Below are 20,118 nucleotides of genomic sequence, written 5' to 3'. Positions count from 1 at the left end.
GTATTTTTGTGCATTTTTCAGAACTCAGAAATCAGCTGGTGTTAAACAAAAATATCACTGAGATGTAGGGTCCGTCTCTGATAAAATATGGAGCATCCTCAGCTCTAGCACACATCAAGTATGACCAACAGCTTTCAATACAGAACACTTTACAAACCCAGAACGTTAAAATCCACCTCTGAAATGCTAACCTCCAGGGTAGAAGTCAGGATTAGTTAAAAGCTCATCTGAAACCTCACTCCTCCCACTTAGGGATTTCCATGAGAGTTAAATTCTGCCACATGAAGAAGAGAATGTAAGAAGGAGGCAAAAACTAACTTGAGAACACTCTCCAGTTTTTCATGCCCTCTGACACTACAGTGCTGAGCACCACAAATGTTTATACTTAAAATTAAAACCATGGCTTGACTAAGTAATAATAAAATAACTGGTTTTAAGTGGGACATATACTAATGCAAACAAAGACTTTCAAAACACATTTTCATTGCTAGCATCAGTGCAGTTGTAAAACATGGCACTCTCCAAATACCAATAACTTCTAAATTGCTTAAGGCTTAATCTATCTGGAGAAGTTGATTAGCAGATCTACACTGATCTAATTATGCTCTATATTTGTATTGCTTTTACTTCCCACCTGGACTTTCTTATTTCCAGAAAAGAGAGTCTTTTGCTGGTTTAGCTTATGGTGCCATGTTGATTTAGAAACAAATAGTAGTATATTTACGGCAGTACAATTATATCAGTATAATAGCTAGTTCTATCAGTAAATTGCCTACATACCCGAGCCTTTAGTCATTAAAAATAATGTGATCAGTGGTATCCCCCTTGAGAATGACATGAAAGACACTAGGAAAACCAACCTTCAACAAAGTCTTTGGACATAATTAATTTAAAATTAAAATTAAAATAATTTAAAATTAAACTGGTAAAGCCAATCAACTAGCAAATTTCAAACAAATCCATGTTTTACTCTATGGCTTTTATATTAAAAAAAAACATTTATTAAAGCCTAGTTCAGCCTCACATAATCCAGGATTCTCTAGGACATTCTCAGGATGATGAAGTAGAGATGTACTGAATTTACTGCTTCTCAACTTATGTCTGCGGAGCTTCTGTTTATTTGACTTCATTAGCTTTTAAGGTGATTTGGCGCACATGTGCTGTCAGTGCCTCATGTGAGCAGACAGTGAATCTTACCCAAGATAGCTCATTACCTAACAGATAAATTTGTTACACATTAAGGTGCTACAGGATTGCTTGTTATTTGTGAAGCTAGAGACTAACAAGGCTACCCTGCTGAGTGACTTCAGAGAACTTCCTGCCTTACTTTAGAGCGACAGTTTTGTTTTCTGAGAACTTCGCCAAGATTTGTCTGCTTTTCCACTGTGTGTATTTATTTTGCAGTCCCTGGAGGGCTGGCAACTGTGCAAATTCTAGGGCTGTCGACAGGTTGGGGCCCTACAAAAGCACTGGTGAGTATCTGGGAGAGTAGTTCAAATTGTTGAGCATATGCACTTGTTTGAGGCAGTAACTATGGTATTTGGTGAAAACCTATCTAGAGTTACACCTTGGAGTCTGATTTGCTGAGTCACAATTCCTCCTGCCAGACACTCAACAATGGCAGGATAAAAGGAAGCATGATAGCTAGGATACAAGCTCGACTTGGACCACAAGAGCATTTGATGAAAATACGCCACTGGGGGCACAGTACAATCAAACAAAAGGGAATGACTGATGCTAAAAAGCCAACTAAGAGCAGCTAAACAGTTGTGTTCACACTGCAGCAAAAAGGCATTCATGGGCACACTGAAGCACACTCAAGCTAGAAGACATACCACTGGTGCTTCCTGTGCCACTGCTAGAGCTGGGTCCAGGTGACGACACCACTGTTCTGTAGGTAGGTGGCGGAGGGGGAGGTGGTGTAGCTCTCTGTCCCAACCCAAAATCTTTAGGAGAGGCGGCTGATTCTAAGTTATCATCGTTAACGTGGGCTTGCTCAGAAATTTTCTTCTGCACCTCTTCTAAATTGAGAGGTGATGGAACATTGCGGGAGGTTTCAACAGCTGGAGGTTCAGCTGGGATTTCTGATGCCACAGCTGGGGACACCACTTTTTCCCTTGAAGTCAACTCTGCAGTTACGTTTTCCGGGGACTGATCAGAAAAATTGACCCACTTATCTTCTGCGTTAACAGCAACAGACTTGGGGGATAATACTGGGCCAAAAATGCTGTCCAAGTCATTGATTGATGGTAGTTTGTCACTTTTGACCTCTGTTGCTGTCTGGTCACTTCCTGTGGTCAAAGTAGTTTATTTTAAACTTTAATATTGATTTGATAGCTGAAGTTGCACGATACTCTACAATTATACGGGGCTTGCAAAGTCAGCTACATTCCAGCAGAGATACTTAAAAAGCATGTTTCTTACCCGCTACTGGGGACATAGTTCATGTGCATGAAAATATCTGCATAATACAGTTACGCACAATGTACAAAAACATTTATGGGATTAAAATATATGCACTGTATGAAAAAAGCATGCACTATATAGCATATGTATTCCTTTTGTGTATATTACTTTACATTACACTTGCTTTGTCCTGAAATATATAATTGGCTAACGATGTTCATGAGGTATTGTCAAAATAACTTAACATTGTGAGTTACTGCTAAATATTAAATATGCACACACAGAACTGGAGATAATCTGGATATTGATACATGCACATATACTATTTTGGAACATTTATAACTTTAATCATGAACTGAATCATCACACATCATCTGTTGTCAGTTTTTGAGCAAATCTAGCTTCATGACCAATGTGGAAATAGAATTCATCAACATAGCTGTATTGCAGCCAGTGGAAATAAACCCCACATATTCCTCTGGTACTTATCTTTCGTCTTGCCTTACTGTGAAATACTGATGATCAAACTGGACACTTATACAGTATAGCACCTTTTATAGCATAGCTCAAAGCCAAGCCAGCCTAACTACATGCCAGAGAGGTAGTGTTATTCCTAGTTTTGAATAATTAACACAGAAATTTAGTGATCTGTCCAAAGTCACACAATCGGCAGCAGAAGGTGATTGAAACAGAGTGCCCAGTATAACCTCTACTATAATGACTACATAACTTCATGTGCATCCATCTACATCTATTGCATATTCTCAGATTTTAGAAAATCCTCTTCAGACTTTGTTATTACAGAGAATTCATGCTGTATTTTAGGGACTGCAACATATTCAATTTTAAAAACAGACTTTTCTTTATTACCACACATGATACTGTGGGGTAAAAATCCCAAACTCCTACATATACTTGAATGTGCAGCAAGCCAAAGGCAGGAAATATATAGTCACTCAAGGCTGTGTATTTCATTTATTCTTGTTGATGAATGCTATTTTATGTAGGTAGACAAACTGCCACCTGACTGGATAGATAAATAATGGAAAAATGAAGACACTTGAGTTCAAATAAAGATATTGATGAATGGAGCACTTTCATTGCACAGAGATTCTATGTAACTAAATGACTAAATAATATACCACATTTTCATGCTATTTTCTTATTGTGTAATGTAACTATTGTTTTCAAATACAATGCATTTGTTTCAAACAATGAGTGCATTTCTTTATTTAAACACACATTTCTAATTTTAGCTATAAGTTTGTTTTTGCTAGCAACCTGAGGCTGTAAGCATCTCATTTGCTCCTGCTGATTCCACATAACCTTGATTTCTTTCACCATACATATTAGGGGAATTATTGGTACTATAACTATTGAGCATACCCCTGCATGAATAACATTGAGATTTACTAATTCTGGGTTAGAGTCTACCTTTGCACCCAAGCCTGTAATTGAAAAGCAACAGGAGTTTGAGATGCAAGAATGACAGGATCAGGCTCCAGTTTGCTCTGAGAAAAGGGAACATTAGTTTTGTACCCATAGTTAATCAGAACTGAACCTTTAAAACATTTTAAATGAATGTTACAAGCAAATTTCCAGAGCTACAACAACAATTTCAGGTATAACTTTAAAATTAGCATCCTACTAAAAGGCCTCAGTGCCAAAAGGCAGGATAGGAGGTAAACAAATAGATAGTAAAAGGTAACAAAAGCATTCAAAAACCAAGGGCTCTGTATGTAGGATTTAGTATAGTTTCAAGCACAATAGCTGCTAAAACATGTAAAATCAAAAGAAAACATAAAATGTTTGTGAGTTAAACATATACAAATACATTCAAATACAAGGTCATTGTGCAGATTTCCTCAGAATGAACATGATTCTGTGAGCATTTACACATAGAGAAATTGCACTGAAGTTGGCTGGGGTTCTGGAGTCAGTGGTTACAGGATCATGCTCAGTTATGCATTACAATACATATATCTTATGCAGTCTTAGTGCATGATCTAATATACATTACGCCCCATTCTTACCTAGTCCAACTGTTAACGGAGAACCAGTCCTAGGTGGTGTAGCTGGAATGTTTTTTGGTGGAAGAGGTGGAGGTGCTGAAAAACAGATTAGAGGAAAGAATAAGTTCAAGAGCTACATTAAGTTCATAGGAAACCATGTATTTGATTCTTTGTAGGTTTCCCCTTCTCAGGGTGTCTTCTTTTTAAGCCATTGAAGATGCAGACCTGGTAAAGGTTAGTTGCAACCCTATCCCAAGATTCAGCAACATGGAAGGAGCATTTTATCACAGTAGATTAATTTAATAGCCTTGAATAATTAAATAATGATTATAGGGCAATCAGGGTGCACCACCACTATTTGAGGAACTCACATTATTTCACTGAATCATGAGAGTCAGATAAATTTTTCTTTAAAAAAATCTCAAATCATGCTCTGTTTTTAAGGCCCTATATTAGCATTTCAGAATAAAATCTCTAGGATTGTCTGTCAGTGAATATCTAGGTGTTATATGCAGAAGGGAGAATACTATGAAGAGTTATGCTGGCTAAATTACTTTGGGGTCATGGCAAAGAAAATTTAAGTAAATATCACCTAATACAACTAACAAGTTTCTTCAGGAAAACACAAACCAAAAGCAGAGAATTTAGCTCATGGTTTTTATTTGAAGTGTGTCAGTCTCATTGTATGATAAAACTTACCTCAACCTCTGCCCAAATCTTGAAAGAAACCCAAAGGTTAACAATAAAAATGTTTCTTAACTTTATTTTTCTATTTGCAGAGCTTTTATGATTTCCCTTCCTGGTACTGACCAGAATCAGAAAGTTCTAAAATTATAACTGGCTCTAGGGACTCTACTGTCTCAGACAAAATGTCAGATGTCTGCACCTACTAGCTCACAGTCACTCAAAATACCCTTTTCGATTTGCTAGAATTGAGATGGTGAGACATCACATAAGGTGTAGTAAGTGTGAAATTAACAGTTTCAAAAGGGGCTGCAGACAGGAGGAAGAAACAAATCAAGAGAAGATGTAATGCAAAACAAGGAGATAGTGTTTTTGTGGATTGACAGAAGAAAAGACTACATGGAAAGAGGAAGGGCCAAAAGAAAATAAAGATTAGAGAAGAAAGATTAAAATAAAAGAGGGGAGTAGGAAAGGAATACTTATGACTGGACAAAACTCATAAACATATATCTTCTGGTGCTTGTTATTTAGTGGATGTGCAGATGTAGGAGGACCTGATGGCGTGGCTGATGTGGGTATGTCTGGTGTTGGTGTGTCTGGAAGATATATGAACAGAGTTGGCAATGGAGTTTGTTGCAGGGATATGTTCCTGGGTTAGTGTTTCTGAGGTATGGTGTGTGGCTGCTAGTGACTTGTGTAACAGAGTAGAGAGTATGTTTATAAAATTTGCAGATGACAGCAAGCTGAGATAGTGGCAAGCACTTTGGAGGACCGGAGTAGAATTCAAAACAACTTCGACAAACGGTGTCAATAGGAGTGTTAATTAAGGCAAGTGCAAAGTACTACACTTAGGAAGAAAAAGAGCAAATGCATGACTGCAAAAATGGGAAATATCTAGCTAGGGGGTAGGTAATGCCAGCTGTAAAACATCTGGGAACTACAACAGATTATAAATAGAAGATGCAACAATGTGCTGCAGCTACTGAAAGGGTAACATCATTCTGTGATTTATTAACAGGAGTGTCATATGTAAGCCAAGAGGTAATTGTTCTGCTCTGTTCAGCATTGGTGAGGGTTCAGCTGGAATACAGTGGGCAGTTCCGGGCACCACACTTTAAGAAAAATGTGGAAAAAATCAGAAAAATGGTTTGGAAAATCTAACCTATGAGGATAGCTTAAAAACCAAAAAGCAGGCATATTTAATTTAGAGAACAGACGATTTCAAGGTGCACTGATAACAATCTTTGAATACTTTAAGTGCTGTTATAAAGAAGAGGATGAGCAATTGTTACGTCTACTGAAGGTAGGACAAGAAGTACCAGAGTTTTAATTTGAAGCAAGGTTAGATAATAGAAATAATTTTTCAAACTATTGAGGACAGGTAAGTACTGGAATAGGTTTTCTGGGGGGTGTCTCCCCATCACTGAAGGTTTTCAAGAGCAGGCTAGACAAGCATTTGTCAGGAAAGCCTAGATGTAGCTGGTTGGTCCTATCTCAGTGTAGCAGGCTGAAGAGGATGACCTCTCAAATGCCCTCAGCCCCACATTTCTACGATTCCTTCTGGAGATATAACTGTGAATTAAGCCTAGGATAATGGGATTTTTCTTGGAGATAAGCCATCAGGTTCTATAGCATTCACCATGTCCTGTATTTGTTCTTAGAGCTCTCTCTCTCTCTCATTCTTCAGAAGAATAAAAGTCACATTTAGCCTTACATTTCAGATACATTACAGGGATGAAGCGCATTGTCTCCTTCCTGCTGAAAGCCATCCATCCAACACATTATTAAACTGTGTCCTTTTTCCATTCTAGCATATTACACTCAAAACCAGTCCAGTAAAAGTAGGCTAACTTGCTATATGACTACATTGTTAGAGAACTTCATATTATACTGTAGCCCCCATAATAAAAAAAGGAAACACCTTATTTTTCAGACTGATAATCCACACTTAACTTACTTCCGGTGGGAAAAGGTCTTGGAAGCTTTGGAGACTCTAGACTTGAGTTCACTGGTTGGACAGAACCCCATATCTCAGTTTGATCTAAAGGAGCTAAGAACACAAAAACAAATCACATACACCCAATCAATACGAAAGACTTAATTTCAATGACAGAATCCACTAATTAATTATGAATACCAATTTCTACCATCAGTACTTGGATTGGCACATGCTCCTCCTCTGACTCAATGTCTGGAGGGAGCTGCTGTTCCTTTTAAAAGGGTTTCAAAAGCCTGGTCTATCTGCCCAATATAAAATATCACATTCACAGAGAAAATGCCAAGATACTGTATTCTTTGGGGTGCTGTTTATAGTCAACAGAGAAATACTCCAGGAAATTATACCCCATGTAGTTCTGTTTATATTGGACTGAGGAGCTTGTCCAGGACCAGATGATATCCCCTGTGAGCTGTGACTATGGTTTGGTTTGTATCAGAAGTGTAAGTTACTTATGAAACTGATCACTTATGAAATTTAATTTTTACAAGAAGGTAATTGTTTTGCATGCTTTGAAACTACTAGTTGAGGGATCAGCAACCAAAAATAGCCATAACAGCCATGTTTTCCAATTTGGTAAAAAAAATCAATAATTCAAGAACTACAATGCATATGAATAAATAATGGTGCTTAACAAATAACATCAAACCGTACTTTTTGTAACCCCCTATTTTAAGAACAGTGCACACACAACGATTTGTAATGTGGTACATGTTTAATACAGGACGCTCACAAACTTTTCACCTATTCTATTTCCTCACACTTTACATGTGTGTTTGTACCACTGTCTTTCTGACTTTCACTCCCAAACCACGTCTCTCTCTCGAGGATCCAGCGTTCCGAGATCACATATCATTTGCTATTTATATATGAGTTGTTCATTTTGGGGCTTCTAGGTGCTCATCGTTTATCAAAAATAATCAGGAGGTTTTTTTGTTTTGTTTCTTTTTGTTTTTACTTTGCAATTATAGCATTGGGAGCCACAAAGAAGTCCTTAAAGAGCTGCATCAGTTCCGGAGCCACAAATTGCAGACTCCTGTGGTAGTTAAATGTTTATCATCAAATTATGACATGCAAACTGTGGCAGCTTCTATGTATTGTACACAAGGAGGCTGACAGGATTGCTAGGTTTTTGGGTGGTGGTGGGCAGCGGATGGGGCTGGTCCCACACTCCTGAAAGGGGCGGGGCCTCAGGCAGAAGGGATGGAGCTGTGGGCATGCAGCCAGCCAGCATCCCTGTCCCACTCGTCCCTTAGCCACACTGGTGTGTGCTATCTGGAGCTCTGGCACAGATTTAAAGGGCCTGGGGTTCCACGTGCTACCATAGTGGCAGCAGTGGCTAGGAGCCCCAGGCTATTCTGAATTGCTAGGCCCCAGGGCACGTCTAGCCCCATGCTGATGGGCCAGATTGTAAAGGATGGAATTGGAAGGGAGTGATCAGGCAGATTTGTTTCACATTTGACCTTGTTACAGAATTCACTGTTTTAAAAAAAACGATTTCAAGTTAACATTCCCATGCTTAAAAGTGGCCATGCTACAAACCAAAAATAGTGAGCGACACATCCTGGTCGATGTTCATACCTTCCAACTTTTGTTCCTCAAATGCTGACTCGAGTGGCGGGCCAAACAGCGGGGCCAGAGCTGAAGGATCATCTGGGACTTTTTTGCTGCAGGATAACACAAATGAGACACATAAGGAACAAACTGCAAATGGGCTTAAAAGATAAAGTGATCTGGAGGTGCTAGCCTCTGAGTGCTCTGTGTGAGATTAGAGGGCTAACCAGTACTCTAGAGGGCTAACCAATATACAGCGCTCTAGAGGGTTAACCAGCACTATGCAGTACCAGCGCTCTAGAGGGCTAACCAGTATGCAGACTCCACCCTCCACAGGAGATATTGCCAGCATTGAGCTAGTGTCTGACTATATAGCTTTTCTGCACTGTCCAGCTGCAGCACATGCCATAGTGCTGTAACTGACCCTAGTTCACATTAACGTTGTCCTATTTGACAAGCTCTATGTTAATGCAAACAAGGTACCTTTTAGCTCACACCTGCAGTACTCATACAAGACACTTAAAATACACTGCAGCACTTCAACGTGTGCTGCGATCCCCCCTCGGCTAGTTTCACTGCAGCACATGGGCCCACCAACTGGGGAAGAGGGCAGCAAATGGGGGCAGTTGCCCCAGGCCCCAGCAATACTGAAGGGCCTGGAGCTCCTGGCCGCTGCTGCAGCTGGAGCCCTGTGCGACAAGCCCTGCAGGCTTTGAGGGCTGGGGAGAGACGCGGGGTTGGGAGGCACACTGTGTTCCATGTGGCACTGAGGGCTAGCTGCCCTCATCCTTGCCTTTTTTCTCCTGAGGCCTCACCCCTTCCAGGACAGGGAACAGGGCCCCCTGGCCTAGTCCAGGAGCCCAACAAGGCTCTTGGCCCATCTGGTGGCACAGTGTAGACACAGACTATGTGAAGATTCATCTTTAATTCAGGTGACAAGGATCTGTGCAATTATAGCAAAAGAGCCAAACTTGGGTGACCACAGACCCATTAGATTGTGTTGATACTACACAAGAAGAGAACTAATATAGACAGCCTGCACAGATAACTCCACCTAATGCAAACAAGTATTCTTCTGAATAAGAATCACTTCACATCAGTTGCAGAACACAACCCTGAGTATGATGTTTAATATTAAATCTTTGGCTTGACTATCTCTTTGTGTTTCATCCCCTATATTCCATAGCTTTATTCCAAAGATTAGAAGAGACCCAATTGTTGTATAGTATGCTCATCCCAGCAAGAATAAAGAAAACTTATATAAATCAAGAAGGTATCTCAGCAAGCCTTTACTTCTGCATATGCTTTTGATATGCTCATATAGCTATTAAATTTTTTTTACAGTGACTATCATCATAAGAACATATCTTTACAATGCTGTTAGAGTGAACATGAAATGAAGCCTCAGGAAAAACTACAATTATTGTCATTTATGTACAATTTGACTGACATGTCTTGCAAAAGTGCCAAAGAATATAGCTTGGTAAATGGGTTACAAACAAGACACACGCACTGATTACACACTAGACATTCATCACTGAAATACATCATAGCTACCACTGAAATGAAAGGTGATTTGTGTTAGTGATAACCAGACAGCTAAGTTATCACAGGACGGGTGCTAAATATAGGTAAATAAAGCTCTCTTATCAGCCTTAAAGCCCACAGTGAACTGTTCAAGTGAGCACTGAATCATCTTGACCTAGTAGGTGGGAGAATATGTTGACATAATTTACCTCATGAAGCGTACGTCCATTTTGAATATCATTCTTACAGTTATGACTCGTTCCAGGAAGTAAGATGAAATTCTGAAGATGCTGTTTTAAAGCAGTGCTTTTTCCTGATGCTGCTATCACGAAGGGTATCAAATCTAGATAGTCTCACAGATTTTAATGTTTACAACTAATAGAGTAAGAACTCCCAAAGCAACTGTAAATGTTAGGGAAGAACATAACTGCTCATCTCTATCATTGGTGCAAGAATCCAAGGCTAACATCTGTGCAATACCTAGATTAAGTAACAGTTTCTTTCATACTGACCTTAGAAGTTCTGTAGTTGGTGTTGAACGCCTTGGTCTTGCTATCTCTTCACCTGTCACATGTGAGACAACTGTTTAGATCAGATCTCACTTGAATTCTCAATCTCAATTTTTCACATGAACTATTCAAAGATGTGCAACTAGGACACTGACATAAAAGTCAGAGACAAGATATCAATCCATAATAAGATCATGAAGTATAATTCAGCTCCTCAACACATAGTAATTTCATTACTTTCTCCTTACGAATATACAGTATACTTATATTTAAAAAACCCTGATTCACTGAACATATACTCTCAAGAAATACACTTATCCCTTGATTTACAAACTTTCAATCTATGAATTTTCGCTACAAATAACATACATTTATACATGTTTTTCAATTTACAAACATATTTTCTCTACAAAGAAGACCCAACCTTTGTTTGAGCACCAACTTCATGAGTAACAAATGCGGAGGAATACAGAAGAATGCAGTGCGAGGATGACTCATTTCCCTCAGTTGCCCCGTTCTTCCCAGTTGGTTCATGTGCTACCTTGTGTTTGTGTCATCTTGACTGAGTGATATTAATCTTCAGACAGCTTTGTTATTTGTGAAAAAGTTCTTCAGGAGCTGTCACTAAGGCCAAGAAACCAAGGAAAACAATATCCATAGCTACCAAACTTGCAGGTAGTAAGAGAACTGAGAGGGACAGCAATTGAAAGATATATACTTGGCAGCACTGACAGCGCGTACAATCTTCGTTCAGAAAGAAAACATAAAAGAAATGTCAGAAATGGATGTTAATGGTCTATCCCACGAAAGTTCACCACCTAATAAATTATTTTGTTAGTCTTTAAAGTGCTACTGGACTGCTTTTTTAAAAGTTGCATTGAATAACAAAGGCCAGGGATGCAATAATGTGTAAACTTGAAAGACTTTTAGTAGATTGGATCGACAGCCATAATGAATACAACATGCCTTTGAGCTTCCTTATCATAAGGGAGAAAGCCCCATCTTTGTCTGAGGACTTGAAGAAGAAAACCCAAGAAGAGAGGCAAGTTGGGGCCCCTGAAGTAATGTTCAAAGCAAGTCAAGGTTGGCTTAAGTGCTTTAAAACACATTCACATTATCATAGTCTGCATGTTACAAGTGAAGCAGCATCTGCTGATACTCAGGCAGCTAACATTTTCCCAGCCACATCGCAGCAAATAATTGATGAAGGTGGATAGTCTCCAAAACAATCTTTAAAGTCGATGAATTGGGACTTTTCTGAAAAAGCTTGTATTCTCAAACCTTTACTTTAAGGGATAAAACATAAGCAACAGGTTTCATGGCCTCGACAGATCAACTGACATTACTTCTTAGTGGAAATTTGGAAGCAGATGTGAAATTGAAACCTCTCCTTATTGACCATTCAGAAAATCCAAAGGTGCTTAAAGGCTTAAACAAGGCATCGTTACCTGTGCTCTGGTGTTCTGATTGTAAGGCCTAGGTGACAAAACAGTTTTTTGCTGATTACATAACAAGGTACCTCTCATCATTCACCTCTAAATATTGTGCTGAAAATAAATTTGGATAATAGACGTCTGCTGATCCTCGATAATGCTCCCGGTCACCCTATCAATGGCGATAATGTTTGAGTGGGTTTTTTTGCCCTCACATACCACTTCCATCCTTCAGCCAATGGATCAAGGCTTAACTGCTACATCTAAAGCTTCCTATCTGCAACTGGGTATAAGGTATCTTGTGTCTGCATCAGACAGAGAAGACAAACCTACAATTAAGCAGTTCTGGAAGAACTATAATGTCAAGATGGCTATAGAAAATACCACAACTGAATGGAATAAAATTACTCAAAGTATCCTGAATGGTGTTTGGAAAAAGCAATTGCCAAAATATGTTCATGATTTCTGTGGTTTTGAGGTGAAGTGAAAGACCTTCAAATTGTATCATACAACAGGCAACTCAATGAGGTAGAAAAAGATGATGTTCAAGACCTGTTATTGTCATATGGTGGAGAATTGACTAATGAATAATTAATTCAGATGGATGCAGAAAGGTTATCAGGCAAGGAGGGGGGAAAATTGGATTAACTACAAGAACGGCTGGACACTCAAACACTCAAAATTCTTCAGTGCATAGGAGGCAGCTTACAAATTCTCAATGACAGTGACCCAAACTTGGAACAGAGTTCAGTATGCAAATGGCAAATTTATGAAGCCATTTGATGGTATCGGGTGTTGTATGACAGGAGAAAGAGGGCTGCAGTACAAACTTCAATTTTATCATTTTTTCAGTCCTCAAACTCATCACCTTCTCCTAAACCCTCATCACCATCAGCTGATCCTCAACCTCAAACGCTGAAGATAAAACCCAAATTAAGGAGGTTGAAGTCACTACAGAGCTGTTTCTGATGACGATGCAAATGAGCCCATGGAACTTGCATCAACACCATGTTCTTCACCACTATCTTAGAACTGACTAGTGGTAAGAAATGTCAAAAAAGCAATAAAGTAGCACTGTTCTTATTTTTATGACTGTATAATATTGTAGCATATGTGGGGAAAAATACTGGGTGATTTTATTAGGAGTCAGGAACCAGTCAGAATTTTTTCCATTGAAATTAATGGGAACTTCATTTTTGATTTATGAATTTTCACCTTACCAACAGTTTTCATGAAACAAATTACATTTGTAAATCAAGGGATGTGTGTATATATATTCACCAAGTTGGCCCATCTCAAGCTTATTGCATTGTTGTCCACAGAGAAAGCAGAAACTTTAATTATTCTGACTCGAGAACACAAAGGTGTAAGCACTAGCTTCACCTTCTTCAGTTTTCCTTCATCCCAAACATAATGTTTTTAATATTTGACAGTCTAAGAATCATAGTCTGTTGAACAAGGTTGCGTACCACCAACTTAAAATGCTCCATATTTCCTCTGCCATTAGAGGCATCAAATCACATTGACAAACTGGGTTAATTTTACAAGCAACACATTCCTGAAGGGTGGAGCAGCAATTCACCAGCACATGCACTGCATCCCAAATCCATTTAAAGGTTTTAATCCATATGCAGTATCTAGAATTCTCCTTTACTCTTTGGGAAGTGAAAGCTTTGCCTTCTCTCAAGTTCATGAGAAAATCAATCTTCTGGAGATATCTCTTCCAGTAAGCTAAACATATATACTTACTGGATAAATTCCTTTTAATTGCACCCTAGAATTAGAAACAGACACTAAAGTTTAGGACAAGGTGAGCATAATTTATAGGTAAAACAGGTACAAAACTGACATCTCAATTTGATTAAGATAAGCATCAATACTAAGGGACAAATGAAATTTAACTCCAACCCCCCCTCCCCCATACATGCTGGTCATTACCTTTATGACATACACATACATGTTATGGAGTCAGTGTTACTCCTGAGTCAAGGAGGACAGAGATAAACAATGAAGACGATTTGCGGCCATGTAAATCCATTACCTGGGAGCATTGTGTTTATAGGTGACTTGATTAGTCATTTTTAGCTGGAATGTTGCATCCTTTAAAACAATTCTGAACTTTGATGGTCTGTGAATTGGTTTAAATCAAGTGTCCGACTTTCAATATTTTAAACCATGTTGGACTCCATACACTCACACTTTTACACATATTGGCATGCTAGTGGAAACCCTATGAACACTTCAGGCCTCTTGTGAACTGGCAAGAATCCAGACATATGTAGCAATTGGGTAGAGGGGGAATCAGACATACAACAGACATAGAACCTCTAAAACAGAAGGGAAAAAGATGCAATATATGCTTGTAATATCCATCTCAAGGGCGTTGGGGGGGAGGTACATCAGTGGTGATGGGGGAATTTATCAACAACATAAGACAACACAACAATATTATCATAAGTTATTGTTGTTCCTAATGCAGTTATCATGATGCCATATTGTGTAGTAATTACTTAGTTTATTTACTATAACATAGCTCTATGACATTTCTGACATTTCTAAATGCCAAGCTTTCCCTTATCTGAATCACAAAAAAGAGAAGCCTTTTCCAGCCATTCATGATGGGGGGACAGCTGCACTAGGAAGGTTACTGATTATGAGGGAAGAGCATATTTTCTTCCTCTACAAGTTCATTTGCATTTACTTTGAGGGCTGCTGGTCCCATTCATTCATCAGGCAGAACAGTGGAATTACGCAGTGCAGAAGTTTATCTAGAAGTCTGCAGAGCACTACTGAGGAAAGGAAGGAAAGCGCTGGTGCTAGCTAACCTGACCAATATTCAGCAAAGCCAGCAACCCAGCAACAGCAAGCCAGCAACAGAGACTGGGGAGGCGGGGGAAAGGAAGGTGAGAACAGAGTGACAGGGAAGACAGGGATAGCGCATGGTTAAAAAATAGGTATCTAAATGCAACTTATGTGAATGACAATCATTTTCAGGGTTTTCTTTTATTCTTACCACCTATCTGGGTAGCATCTATTCTTGTGTTCTTTCAAGGCCTGCTCGTAAACAACAGGGCTCAGGCAGCCATGGGAGAACACTTCTGAACAGTCTCGTGGGATATCTCCCACAACAAGCAGCTCAATGCTTTAGTGTGTCTGCTGGGCACAGTGTTCTCACAATTAGCCTAAAGCACCTGCTCCTTTTGATTTTCTTCACCCTGTTGGACTGCGAGAACAACACTGCACCATGCTCAGTAGCCCAGTGAGAACTGATAACGCTCATCCATATGACACATTCAGGCTACATCTACACTACGAGATCAATTCAAACTTAAGGCAGGTAGCTCGATTGCACCAAGTGACTGTCTTCACTGTAAATACAATTAGCTCGATTTAGGGAGCGCTAATATCATTAGCATAATATCATTGGAACTGGGTGGGTGTAACATAAAGTTTGAATTTAACAGTTCAAATGAAGGCTAGTCTTTGAATTGAATTCATTAACCTCCAGAGGCTGACTGGCACTGTTGAACCTGGCTTCTGGCTGCCTGCCACTCGTGAGAGCTGGGAAACTGACGAGCGCAGCACCTGGCTCCCTGATGTGCCTGCTCCTGGCTCCCACAAGCCAGGCACTGCATGCTGTTAAGTTTCCTCGCTCCCACAAGCTGCAGGGATCTGGGATCCAGGCAGCAGGGTGAGCACTGCCAGAGGTGGGGGTGAAGCAAGGCCCAGGGGAGGGTGCAGAATGAAGGGCTGAGGGAACTGTGCGATACATTCCCACAATGCACTCCTGCAACGGTTGATATTGGCCACTCTAGCATGGCAGCACTAACTCAACTTTGTGGGAACTGAGGATACTCAAAATCAAGTTTATAAACCCCAGCATTGTAAAACCAAATTTATTAAAATGGAATTTATCTGGTGGCGTAGATGTAGCCTCACACTGCTGCTCGGGTGAATCCTGAGAGACTAATAAAAATACATATGTATTTGAACAGAATAGCATGTATATTGATTGCTCTCTGATACACCATTCAGGTTACAATAAAAATGTAACAACCTTACACCAAATTTATATTAATTTACTTCACAATGGCTACCTAGGAAAAAAGATTTAAGGCTAAATATACCAGACCAGACCAGACCACAACTAGTCAGCCATTTTCACAACACATGTAAGGACTACAGTACTGTAAGCGTTCTTACCGGACTGCGCCTCTGTGATCAGCAAGAAGGAAGAGAGAACAGACACCTAGTCAGAGAATGATAGATCAGTAAAACAGACTTGGGTAACATGAGATTTTTTTCTTTAAATAAATATGGTGTTTTGAAAACTGAACTCCCATACCTCTGCCCAAATTTGTGCTTTGATCATTAATGGTGATGACCTCAAACGTGTTTTATATTTGCTTTTCAGCATTTTACAAGGCTAACCACAGGAATTTTGGGGGGTGGGTAACCTATATAAACATTAGGCTCCAGAATCACATTGGGATGAAAGATGTCTGTTGGAGCACCTGAAGTTGTAGTAGTAAGGCGTAGTAAGTACCTCACTCAGGGTTTGTCTATACTATGTGGAAGATCAACCTGGCCAGGGTTGATGTGCTGGAGTATGATTTCATGCATCTGACAAAGACACAAAACTGATCTGTCTGGGATTGGCAGACGACCCCTGTACTAGTGAGGAGTAAGGGAGGTGAACAGGAGAAGATGTTCCCATTGACCTTCCTTAGTGAAGACAGTCAGGTAAGTTGATTTCAGATACTTTGATTCTACCTACACAATTCCAGTAGCTAGAATTGCATATCTGAAAGTTCTAGTGTAAACTTGCCCTCAGGCATCTTGGTAAGCATTTTCTTCCTCCCCTTTCCTGTGGCACTGGAGCTCACCCCCTCAGAACTGAGTTCTGTGGTTAAAAGCACCTTCCATCTCTCAGGATACTGGGCAAGCAGGGGGGTCAATTTGTTTTGCTCATGTTGTCCGCCTATCTCTTCTGTTCTTAGCTACCATGCCCCACACCATACAACTAGCCCGTATCCAGCAGAGTAGCTGGGATAGTGAACATCAGAGAGGAGTTGCCTAAACCAACCCACATAAGCAGATTCATGAGAAAAACCATCAAAGAAAACACACAGATTTTCAATGAAGCTTGAGAGATGGTATCAAACAAATTTAAAAGGTATGCAACTGACCTCAAGGTCAAGTTCCCTTCATCTTGTTTTATCTTTCTTGCTTGCAATAATCCCTCTTTTCTTTAGGCTCATACCATAAAATAAAGCTGAGTCAATAGATATTTTTTCAAGAAAGAGTGCACACTTTTAACTATTGTTGGGAGTTATCACAATTATAGAGTGAGAGAGTACTGAATACAGGTGTGCAATGAAAAGCTTGCCAGATTGTCCTTGTCTCAACAAGCCAGTCCAGACCATATTATTATCCAGGTTTTACAGATGAAGAAAATACAGAAAGACAGAGGATTAAGGGCTTGACTCTGAGGTGCTGAGCATTCTTAATTCCCTCTGAGCTGAGATGTAAGAATGCCAGGTATCACCAATATTAGAGTCACTGGAGCTCATTGCAGGACTGGGAGCACATGACAAGCCCAGAGAGAATCATGATGTGCTGCTATTAGAACTCAGCAGTTCCAAGCTCAAAGTCTTAGAAATTAAGCACCAGGTTGTGGTGCTTGGTTACAGGAAAAATATCTACCAGAAAAAAACAACACTGTGTCCTACGGATCTCTCGGGGAGTATGCTCATTTTGTGCTTTTTTCCTGAAGCACCTGGAATTGTTTCTGCACATTTCAGCCACTTAGCTACCCTTACATCTTGAGACTAATAAATTAGAGTTAGAGGGGCTTGTATGTCAAAGTTCAAATCTCGGAGCAACAAACGACTGAAGCACTAAAAATAAGATACAAAATCATCGAATCATAGAACACTAGGACTGGAAGGGACCTCGAGAGGCCATCGAGTCCAGCCCCCTGCCCCAATGGCAGGACCAAGTACTGTCTAAATCACTGAATGTGTAGCTTGGGGCACTAGTCTTCCACCTCTAGTCACCTTGAGTTAAATCCTGGGTCCGATCTCAAGTGAACAGCAGTTGGCTGGTTTCATTTTAATCTACATTTGTAAGCCACAAAATACTACAAAGCAATTTGATAGATAACAATAGAAAGACTGACTGTTTCTTCTCAAGATGTGGAAAGTCAGGAAGAAGCCATCCTTGGAGCTCACAGGAACCTTCCATGAGGACAGTCAAAAATAAAAACAAAAACAAAAAAACCAAAAAAGCCCCCATAATATAAAAATGATAAGGATAAAGTTATAACAATTTTGTTAAAAGAGATTAAGTATTTTGGGGTGCTAAGTCAGGTGTCAAATGAAGACGATGTGTTTAAACACACCTCGAGTCTTACCCACCTCTACAATGCAATTTAATGGGTTATGCAGTCTATGCAGGGTATAGTCACATCCACCAGCAGTTTTAAACTTAGAGAATACTGCTTCAAACAAGCCACAGATTTCCTACGGGGAGAAATTCTTCAAACCCAAATCACCCGAGGATAAAGAAACTGCAGCAGACCAGCAACTATTTCAAGTAAGTGGCAACTAACTACCATGGTGATGAGTGCATTACAGAAGCATTTGAGAAACAGAATTGGACTGGGAGGCAGTTGCTTTAAACCGACAAAATTACGCGTTAAAAAAACCTCTACTGAAAATTATCTCGAGGAGTGAAATGATGATCATAAACAGAAAGAGAAATATTTCCTTGGAAATTTTCAAGTGACTGAAATGAAAATCATGGGGTTTGGGGATATGCTGTCCCAGCTCAATGACGATCCTGTTATTAATAAGGAAAAATAATTGTTAACATGAGCCAATGTACAAAGTGAGTGAGGAGTAAGTGAGAATATTTAGCCAGAGGCAAAGCACATGAAGAATTGATTATGGGGGAGCACTCACCCCACCCTCCATAAACATCTGACCTTGCTGTTCTGGCTATTGTACAGAGGAAGGCAACTCAATAGCAGAACAAGAAAAAATATAAGCCAGCACCTTGGAGCGTGTTTCATAGGTGTACTGGGGTGGAAAGCTGAACATACACATAAAGCCTTTTGGCTTTTCCTCTTAAGTGTTTCCCAATGAACATAAAAGCCCTGGAGAGGTTGCAGAATCACCATCACTGTAGATTTTTAAGAACAGGTTAGTCAAACACTTATCATGAATGATCTACTATGTAGTCCACCCTTAAGCGCAGGGGACTAGATTAGATGGCCTATTGAAGTTCCTTCTGGTCCTACTTTTCTATGATTCTCTGAGTCTACAAAAATCCCTTCCCTCTTTAGAGGGTACTAAGTCCCAATGAGAAACTTCGATGTGTGCATCCATCAATTATGTCACTAGCTTCACATACCATGCTTGGACAACACAAGGTGTTATTAGTTTGTGTTGGATTCACAGTTCTCTTCTGTACCACTATAATGTTACATGCTGATACAAACGGTAAACAAGATGCCAGCATAGATCTTCAGCTGCAACTGAGAAGTTTGGCTCAGTAGGTGGGAGCGGGGGTCCGATTTAAAATACTCTGCAGCTCACTCAGCCTGGGCTTAGGAACTCCAGCAACCTTGGATATCCTTTAAATTGCTCCTTACTGTCTGACTCATAAGTGCTGTACCACTGGATGGGAACCTTGAGCACACATTGGTGTTCCTGTGTACATCTCCTACCACATATGCTGCAGGAATCCACAGAGGACAGGATCTGCAGGTTTTAATGGCTGCTGTGTGCTACCAGAGCAGAGTAAAGCAAAGCAACTAGAGGAAGGCTGAACATTTGGCCCATTGTAGCCGTGTCTACACGTGCACGCTACTTCGAAGTAGCAGCACTAACTTCGAAATAGTGCCCGTCACGGCTACGTGTTGGGCGCCATTTCGATGTTAACATCGACATTAGGCGGCGAGACATTGAAGCCGCTAACCCCATGAGGGGATG

General features: G+C 40.0%; 1 protein-coding gene across 1 annotated transcript in view; it reads right to left on the bottom strand.

Annotated features, from left to right (window-relative positions):
- SGIP1 (SH3GL interacting endocytic adaptor 1) overlaps window positions 1-20,118 on the bottom strand; it is a 103,953-nt gene that overhangs the window by 48,888 nt on the left and 34,947 nt on the right. Inside the window, exons 9-15 of the mRNA XM_075003249.1 lie at window positions 16,325-16,336; window positions 13,871-13,895; window positions 10,692-10,743; window positions 8,680-8,765; window positions 7,060-7,152; window positions 4,440-4,514; window positions 1,836-2,291 (exon numbers count right to left, since the gene is read on the bottom strand). Coding sequence (XP_074859350.1) covers window positions 1,836-2,291; window positions 4,440-4,514; window positions 7,060-7,152; window positions 8,680-8,765; window positions 10,692-10,743; window positions 13,871-13,895; window positions 16,325-16,336 — 799 coding nt within the window. The remainder of the gene's footprint in view (window positions 1-1,835; window positions 2,292-4,439; window positions 4,515-7,059; window positions 7,153-8,679; window positions 8,766-10,691; window positions 10,744-13,870; window positions 13,896-16,324; window positions 16,337-20,118) is intronic.

The sequence above is a fragment of the Carettochelys insculpta genome, chromosome 9 (genome assembly GCF_033958435.1).
Source record: "Carettochelys insculpta isolate YL-2023 chromosome 9, ASM3395843v1, whole genome shotgun sequence".
Taxonomy (NCBI): Eukaryota; Metazoa; Chordata; order Testudines; family Carettochelyidae; genus Carettochelys; species Carettochelys insculpta.
The sequence above is the reverse complement of the archived record's forward strand: the minus strand, read 5'-3'. Positions and strand labels throughout refer to the sequence as shown.